At 41.5% G+C, this 9475-nt stretch overlaps 1 protein-coding gene across 1 annotated transcript in view; it reads right to left on the reverse strand.

Moving 5' to 3' along the window:
- SQLE (squalene epoxidase) overlaps positions 1–9165 on the reverse strand; it is a 15972-nt gene extending 6807 nt beyond the window's left edge. Inside the window, exons 1-4 of the mRNA XM_010282327.1 lie at positions 8881–9165; positions 6544–6796; positions 6084–6264; positions 3382–3478 (exon numbers count right to left, since the gene is read on the reverse strand). Of these exons, the coding sequence (XP_010280629.1) occupies positions 3382–3478; positions 6084–6264; positions 6544–6796; positions 8881–9165 (816 nt within the window). The remainder of the gene's footprint in view (positions 1–3381; positions 3479–6083; positions 6265–6543; positions 6797–8880) is intronic.
- Between the last annotated feature and the right edge of the window lie 310 nt (positions 9166–9475).

Here is a 9475-nt window from a genome sequence, read left to right on the forward strand (position 1 = left end):
GGCAGATGATAACAGGCCAAGTGGTGCAGCTGACATGCCCGACAGATGGGATGCCACCCAGAGGGACCTGGACAAGCTTGAGGAACGGGCCCCATGAACCTAATGAGGTTCTACAAGGCCAAGTGCAGAGTCCTGCACCTGGGTCAAGGCAACCCCCGGTATCAGTACAGGCTGAGGGATGAAGGGATTGAGAGCAGCCCTGCTGAGGAAGACCTCAAGATACTGGTGGATGAAAACCTGGACATGAGCCAGCAATGGGCGCTCGCAACCTAGAAGACCAACCATATCCTCAGCTCCATCCAAAGCAGCATGGCCAGCAGATTGATGGAGGTGATTCTGCCCCTTGACTTTGCCTTCGTGAGACCCCACTGGGAGTCCTGTGTCCAGCTCTGGAGCCCTCAGCACAGGAAAGACATGGACCTGTTGGAGCGGGTCCAGAGGAAGCCACAAAAGTGCTCAGAGGGATGGAACACCCCTGCTGTGATGGCAGGCTGAGAGAGTTGGGGTTGTTCAGCCTGGAGAAGGCTCTGGGGAGACCTTACTGCAGCCTTCCAGTACTTAAAAGGGGCCTATGAGAAGGATGGGGACAGACTTTTTAGCAGGGCCTGTAGTAATAGGAGAAGGGGTAATGGTTTTAAACTAAAAGAGGGTAGATTCAGACTAGAGATAAGGAGGAAAGTTTTTCACAATGAGGGTGGTGAAACAGTGGCACAGGTTGCCCAGAGAGGTGGTAGATGCCCCATCCCTGGGAACAGTCAAGGTCAGGTTGGATGGGGCTCTGAGCAGCCTGGTCTAGTGAAAGGTGTGCCTGGTCATTGCAGGGGGGTTGGACTAGGTGACCTTAGAAGGTCCCTTCCACCCCAAACTATTCTAGAATTCCATCATTCTATGATACGTTTCCTTTTACCTACAGCTTTCTCCATGTCAGTATATTCAGTGATATAACAGCAAGTGACTACAGATTTATATTGTGCATTAGTCCTTAGGCCTCCAATAATCTCATATATCTGTCATGAGCAGTGAAAAAAAAGTTTTCCTTAAGTTTTCAGGGTGTAACAAGGCAAAAAAAAGCACACTGTGTTTCATTAGTACTCCTGGAAAATATTTTACTATTGGATAGAAGCATCTGGTGAGCCAGTATGTGAATGGGTTCCTCTGCCAGCAGTTCTGTCCTGCATAGGGATGGACTTAGTCACTTGTGGCACGCAATCCTTACATCTTTTGCTGTGTGAAGGGAAGTTGGACAAAATCAGATCAGAGTAGAGCTGTGTAAAATAATATACCTTTATGCTGTCTGAGCTCTTACAGAATTGAGCTCTTGAGTAGAGGTAATGAAACCTCTCCCCTATGGATTCTTGTCTCAGATGATTATTCCTGCGATTACAGCAAGGTTACCTGCCTGTAAGGGTTCCCTGGTGTCTAATGATCTGAACACTCATGCTACAATTTTTCCACAATCAACATACTAAGACCTTTACTCTATTCAGGTGCCTGGTTTTGATAAATTTTATAAGTTGACTTTTAGCATACTGGTTAATCTCAACCTCATGTAAGAGAATAAAAATCTCAAATGCAATGTGGTGGACAACAGGGATGGAAAGAACAGAAAAACACAGGCACACAACAGATCAGCCTCCTTTCTTTATGAAAGCAGGCTAAGGAATATAAACAGGCTTTGGTTTTTGTTGGTGGGGGTTTTTTTTTCCTCCCACTAAGTAGCTTCCCAGCTGTGAAAAGTCACAGGTAGGGAAACATGGTTAAGAAGAAATGTTTAGCGGAAATTTCTTGCACTAGATTTCTACAATCAAAGGAGATCTAGGCCGGCAAAGGAAACAGCTCTTTCCAGCCACAGAACTTCAGCATTCAGAGCAAAACGTGAATTTGCTTAACCCCATTATACAGATGGGAAACTCAAAAGGCTTAAGAACATCATCCACACCCTCAGGAAAGATGCAAGCTAAAACACTGTTCACCCTACTGCTGGTCAATAAGTCATACTTAAAATTACAATGACATCCACAAATGTGTAAAGTTTAAAAACAAATCTCAAAGCAAAATATGTACTTCCCCCTCCATCCCCCAAAACAAGAGAAAAAAAACCACACAAAAAACCCCACCTCATCTACATTACTGGATGATAAATCCAATTGGATTTAGGGAGAAAAACACCCAAACCACCCCACACCCTCAAAACCCTCCTCCTCTCCAAACTCCCAATCTTTCCAGTACCCATGAGCGATTCAGTGGCTTATTCTACTAGAGCTGATTTCCTAATATAGTTTTATCCATTTTACATGACATGTAAGACAGACCAAGGAACAGGACTTGGAACCCTGCCTTCCTCCAGCTACCTCAAGAGGGACCAAGGATGTTGTTTCCACTCAGCTCTTACAGCTTCCTACTTACAGCACTTTGCCATCAAGTGGGCTGAAATGCCATTTGCCCGAGGAGGGTCTAAAGCCAGCTACTTCTCCTATACCTTGGGCAAATACTTTTAAAAGACTCTTTTACATATGGTTTTATACCACCATTTCCATTTCTAAATGACCTAAAGATGAGAGATTTTGTTAGTAATGCTCAGAGGAGGATCTTCAACTACTCAGGAACTTTCTTAATCTTTTATGGAGAGGGCAGCAGCATACAGGCAGGAGATTCCTGTCTCCCCCATCAGAGCATATCTGAATGCACTGGCTACATAACTTTAGGCAACAAAGGGATTTTAAAGTCAACAAAGAGATTACAAATTTGGCTTTTCTAGAGAATAGGCAGTATATCCACAACTTCAGCACATAACTTCCACCTAGACTGGTCTTTCCTAAGCTTTTTATTCTAAGTTCACACAGTTTCATAGCATTTAGCCAGCAGTTTAGCATTAGCTGAGGCAAAGAACATTAATCAAATCAGTGAAACAATTAAAATAGACCAGAACTCTTTCTGTGATCCAAGAAATGACGGGACAGAGCTATCTCTATGAATAGGCACCTATCTTCTTATTTTCAGACACCTCGGTGGTGGAAGTAGCTGTGGAAATGGAGACCATTACACACAGGCAAAGCACAAATGGAGAAAAGCAAATTTCCCCAGTAACTCTCAAAAGATTTTAAGCTTCAGACATATGGATATTGAAATAAATAAACTGAATTCTCCAGAAACACTAAAATCAGAAGCTGCACAAGAAGTTATAACAAGAATTACCATATGCCGGCACTGTATCCACTAGGAAGTAGTCTCCCTTTATGAAAGCTTTTACTTTCTTGATAATTGCATTATTTCTGCACCAGTGCTCCAAAATAGAGGTTTTAAAAATTTATATATATATACACACACACCCCCCAACCCTGGATTTTATTTAACAAAGATCGTAACAGAAAACTGTCTTACCTTAGTGTCTCCGGTTTCTTTGTCCTTGTACTGAACACCCACGACAGAGTCATCTTCCTCAAGCAATTGTAACACAGTCCCCTCAATGAATTTTGTACTGAAATAAAATAGAGGGGTCAGAACAAAATGGAAGAGGATTAATGATGCCAACATTTCAAAGCACTAGACACAGAAGGGAAACCAGATTTTCACTAATCTTGTCTCTGCTGACACAAACAGCTTTTCTAAATTTTACAAAGATGTGTTCTTGACCACTTTCAGAAGCCACATTAAAAGTCAAAAAGTGCTTGTCATTAATTTCAGTTCAACACTACCACTTAGTTTGATACCTGAGAATATTCTAAAACTGTAGTGTTTATCTTAGACACTCTACCACTTGGCAGAATCCCCAGCTGTGCTTCAAGTGCTCCGTGGCCATGTGAGAGATGCAGAGAGGAGTTTGACACCTAATAACGGTCAGAAACCAGGCAGCTGACTGAGTCATCCCTGCTAAGTGGTGGGAAATGCTGACAGTGCAGGTGAGACCTAATTCCAAGCAGAATGCAGGAGCAAGATCCAAAGTAGCACTTCAACACTTAACATGTACACTAGATAAAAGTGAGGTACCTAATTCTCAGAGTCGTCCAAAATAATCTAACCAACCTGCTTGAGACAAAGACATCTAGCTTTTCACCTCAGGAATTCAGGAAACACTTTTTTTTTTTTTATTGGCTATTTATGCTTTTAAAGTTCTGCTAATGCTTATGTTTGGAGTTTGAACTGAACATCCCTTACCTCTATCCTCCCAACCAGAGCTATTTGGGGTTCGCAAATTAAATCTCTGTAAACTTTTATTCCTTGTTGGATCTGAGCTGTTCCCAACAGTTCAGACTTAGCAGCTCAAAATGGACACACTCTCCCCCTCAAAAATGTTTTCATATCCAGATGGAATTCCACAGTTTGGAGAAATGAGCTAAAGATCCACATGAGAATACAACAGCTTGATATTTTAGGCTCTCAGAGGGAACATGAGCAATGACTTCATGTCTTTTCTACATGTCAGTCAGCACAGACATTTCAGAGCAGGCAACAGGGAGATTGGCTGTATCAAAATATGAATGGTTATGCATAAGCACACAAACAGGAACTTCAACAGCCAAGGAGTGCAGCAATATGTAAGGTTAATAGAAAGTGAGTCAGAGTTCTGTAGATCTTATCAGATTTGAATTTCTTTTAGAGTTGTCATTTCAGTTATGTAAGTGTTCACTTCTTTTAGTTTTTACCCACTATAAAAACAATTAACTAATGACACCCTACCTCTCTCCCCTGCAAAATTAATTTTACTCATCTGAAATAAATTCATATTGCCTAGTAACTAAAAAGAGGATATTAATCAGTAATAATTATCCGCTACATTTTCACAAGCTTTGAGATGAAAACAAAACTTCATAGCACAATTCAGAGCTCTTGATCTCTCTTGCACCTCAATTTAACATGCAGTTTTCTATGCTACAATTAAAATGGAAAGCAAACATATACAAAATGAACATTAAAGACAGTGTGGATAAAGAGGAAAGAATTTAATTCTCGTCACAAACATTACCTTTTCTAAACTTCTGCTTCAAACACTTTGTATAGCTACTGGAGTTTTCCCACAAGTTGAGCAAAGAGGTGACCAAATTTCACTGAACTTGGAGACTCAACAAGAAAGCTTTAGCTTTTATAGCTAGTAAACACAGTTGTCATTAACTTTAACTGTGCTGAAGTTAAATCTGTATCTTTTAGTGTCACTTTTAGTAATTCGTATGATATAACAGATATGATAGGAGAAAGCAATTTTCCAGTTCAGAATAAAGACATGTAAGGTAAAAAGATGATAATGCCATGTTTCCCTTGTAAGCATTATTTGGGGGAGGGGAGGAGGGAGACAAAACAAAAGAACAGCCCACAGAAAACAGCACAGAGAATCTATTCTGTTTCAATAAGTTTCCTTCTCATCTCTTGTATAAGAGAAAGAAGTCAGTTAAAGAGGAAATACCAAACACTAATTTTTATTTCATTAGGAATACAAGGTGTCTTCAAGATTCTGAAGAACAGAGGTTAGTAATTGGAAAGAGCTACTTAGTGTTTTTAGTGTTCCTTTCTAGTTATTTTGCTTGACTTCTTATCAGAAAAAGCGAAACAACACGCAAATGTAAAAGAAGCTTCATTTCTAGCATTCTGGATAACAAATATATGTCCCTGCGCATTGCAGGGGGGTTGGACTAGATGTTCCTTCTAACCCAAACCATTCTATGATTCTCAGAAATTGTGTCAGATTTGCTATTTGTTTCTTAACCAAAGAAGTTCTAAGCATTGCTCAGGGAGAAGAGGCCACTGCTTTTGGTAAGATGCCAAACCCAAGAATCAGTGGAAGAGAATCAACCCTTTAGCCTTGAACTGTTCTCTCATATGGATGGGTCAGTACCTTGCCTAATATTTAAAGCCTATATTCCCGTAGTTTAAAGATTAACTTGTCCCAAAGAGTAACGTATGATGTAGAAGCAATTCATGAGCATGCCTACAGAAAACAGAATGAGTAACTATAGCTATTACTTTCTCTCAGTCTTGTTCATTGCAGCCCTCTGTGTTGGGACAGAGTGAAACGGTTAAGGAATCTCACGGATGCTGGGAACAGTGCTGAATCTCTGGATCCCAGCTGTGCCCTTCATAAGGTGACTCACTTGGGCTCTGCCATAGCTGCCCTTCGGAGACCCATGATGAACTGGCCATGATGAAAAGATCTTCCACTCGCCACACGGCCATCCCCAGACGTTGGGTAAGGAATTTCAACCTCCAGGTTGCTCTCTATGTCATGAATTATGTAACCATTTACTATTTGTGAATCAATACCTTCTACTGTATCTGCAAAATATAAGCCAATAGATGAGTTCAAAAAGTCTTTAAGAAAGCTTAATCGTGTATGAAAAGTATTTCTTTACATAGAGTCCAATTTTCTTAAAACATACATGTTGACAAATGAATTTTTTCAAAATGGCAGACTGGAAATATGCAAGCAATTTTAATTCAAATATTAAGTGTAGATAATGTATTTCTTCATTTTCCCTGTAAGCATGCGTTTTCTAAAAACATAATTGAGTGTAGTACCTTTTGTGTTATATTCGTATTTTGAAATGCACTCACCTTCAAGACCCAGGTCTCTAAGGGCATTAAAACCTCCAGGCTGCAACAATTCTCCAACTATCCTGTCAGGTTCTTTCAGATCCCTCTCTATCACCGTAACTTTTCTTCCATCCCTCGAGAGCACTGTGGCCAAGGAAGAACCAAGGACTCCTGATCCCACAATGATAATTTCTGGATCGTATTGGGATGATAATGCTGCATTTGGAGCAGTCTCTGGCAGATACACATCTGAGAAGTTTACTTCTCTTTTACCCTTTAGAAAAGAAAGCCAACAAAGTTACATGTGCTGATGCATCCATACCATAACCCCATCAGATGGCTGACTTTGGACTAGTTCTACTGTGACCCAGGGGACTGAGAGCGCGTCAGTAGTTGGAGAGCAACTTCCAGTTTAGTTTTGTCCAAAATGAAATAAGTTGTACTCTACAATGGAACAAAAACATAAGCAGAGAAAAGAAAAAACAGCACCCCCTAAAAAAAAAAAAAATAAAATCAGGATACTTGCTTAAAACTGCCCCACTGATCAAAGATAAACCACTAACATAGTCTCAGAGAAGCTGAAAGTCAAGTTCCTATAAAAGGCAGTAAGCCAAGGCTGTCCCATATTCTTGGTCTATAAAGTAACATACCAAAGCCTTCATACTAGTGAGCTACTACCACAAGGAGACCTTAGCACTTTGCAATGAAAAGAATTCACTGGAAAAGCTACTTCCCTTTAATTTTACTGTAAGTAAACCTACCTACCAAAAATAACAGCTTATGGTAATACTCAGCATGGAAAAGTGTCAGCAGAAGCAGCTACCTGGGAAATGTTATAAAGAAGTGGTCCTGAAATGAAAATTCCTCAGACAGTCGAAAGTATAGGCAAAATTACCATTTGCATACATGTAGAACTGTTAAGAATTAACACACATCAGATTACATATGTTAACATATAAACTGGTACCTAAAGACCAGCTATGTTATAGTATCTTCCCAACAGCATCTAACCACACACACTTCAAAGTGAAAAAAAATTGTAAGGGGAATTCCAGTGCAAACCTGCAAGTCATTTCTCCAGCTGGTAGAATGAAGAATAGAGCCCGATTCACTCTTTCACAAATGCCTCAGCACTGCAGTGCTGACAGTGGTAAAAATACAATTGCATCAGTGAAATGAATGCCCAGAACACCACCACCACCAGGATTTCTGGTGAAATAGTGTCATGTTTATATCTACAACTCAACAAGGGAGTGCAAAACTAACTATCTCAAATCAGATAATACAAGAAATTGTGGTAAAGGCAGCGTTTACCAGAAAAAAATAAAATAAAAAAAAAAATAAGAACCTTTGACTCGCAACTAAAAATAGCTTCAAGTTCTTTTGTGCAAGGGGTCAGTGCCCAGCTGCAAATGCACAGAAATACACAGTAAAGGAGCCAAATAGTGCCAGCCCACAGACGTACTGAATATGCATGTCCAGTGAGTAGTCTTTGATGGCAGTACTCCAGCTAAGCTCCTGCCATGAACTAAGCTCTCTCCACTGTCTCACAGCAAGTCTTACGCAGGGCTCAGTGGAACAGACTGACCATCTGAGCTCAGGTCCTGTAGCTATTGTACAAGCAACAGTTTAGCAATAATTTTGAAATAACTCTATCTGCAGTTGTCTAGACATATGTGATTTATACAGAAATATTAGGAAGCTGATGACAGAATAGCTGAGGTTGGAAGGGACCTCTGGAGGTCACCTGGTCCAAAGCCCCCCTGCTCAAGCAAGGTCAGTTACAGCAGATTGCCCAGGACCACATCCAGTGGAGTTTTGAGTATCTCCAAGGTTGGAGACCCTACAACTCCCCCCTGGGCAACCTCTTCCAGTGCTTGGTCACCCTCACAGTGAAAGAACTGTTTCCTGATGTTCCTGGAACCTCCTGTGTTTCAGTCTGTGCCCATTGCCTCTTGTCCTGTCACTGAGCATTGCTGAAAGAGCCTGGCTCTGTCCTCTTCCCACCCTCCCTTCAGGTATTTATACACACTGATAAGATCCCCCTGAGCCTTCTCTTCTCCAGACTGAACAGTCCCAGTTTTCTCAGCCTCTCCTCATAGGAGATATGCTTCTGTCCTTCATCTCTACAACAGGCTGGCAATTGAAGGTATTTTTCTCCTAGCATAATAATCCTTTACTACAAATCTTTCTTCAAACACATTTGATTCTACAACCCCCCTTAATCTATCACTTCAATGTTTCCCTGTTTCTCTTGTCATCCCACACTAATGCTAATAACTCCTTTAGAGGCACAGCAGTCAGAGAGGAGAGCAGGAAGTCGTTGCACCCCACATGCCACATCCGAATTAAATTTACCTTTCTGGATTTGGGTTGTTCGACTTGAGATCCTGGGGTGGGTTTGGCCCAGAAGAAGCCAACAAGTGGTAAAGCTGAGAGAACATCAGAGAGCATCCTCAGGTCGGTCTTCCGCTGCTGCTGCTGCTGCTTGGGCCCCCTGAAGCGGTACCTGTACGACAGCAGCAAGCCAAGGGAGAAAAACACTAACACGGAGAGTAATACCTCCTTATTAGCGTAAGTCATGAGGTCTCCACACTTTTTATACACGTAGATGAAGGAGGCGATACCCAGAAAGGTCCACATCGTGAGGGGACTGCTCACTGCTCCTGGTTGTTTCCTCCAAAGCTTTCCCGCTGACAGATGCTGCCCCAAACGGGTTTTAGCACAAGGTATGAAAAATACACGTATAGAAACACAAAGGCTTCCGTAGCGATGGGAGGGAGAAAGATCTCAATGAAAAAGGATGGAGTTCCACAAAAACCCTGTAGAGGAACAAGCGCAGCCGCGCCGGACTGACACAGAAGCCCGGAGGGAGGTTCCAGAAACGCCCCAAAAAATCAGTGTAAAACGTCTTAAAAAATGACCGAGCTCCGCACAGCACCGTAAGAAACCG

Source organism: Phaethon lepturus, unplaced genomic scaffold, assembly GCF_000687285.1.
Source record: "Phaethon lepturus isolate BGI_N335 unplaced genomic scaffold, ASM68728v1 scaffold10882, whole genome shotgun sequence".
Classification (NCBI taxonomy): domain Eukaryota; kingdom Metazoa; phylum Chordata; class Aves; order Phaethontiformes; family Phaethontidae; genus Phaethon; species Phaethon lepturus.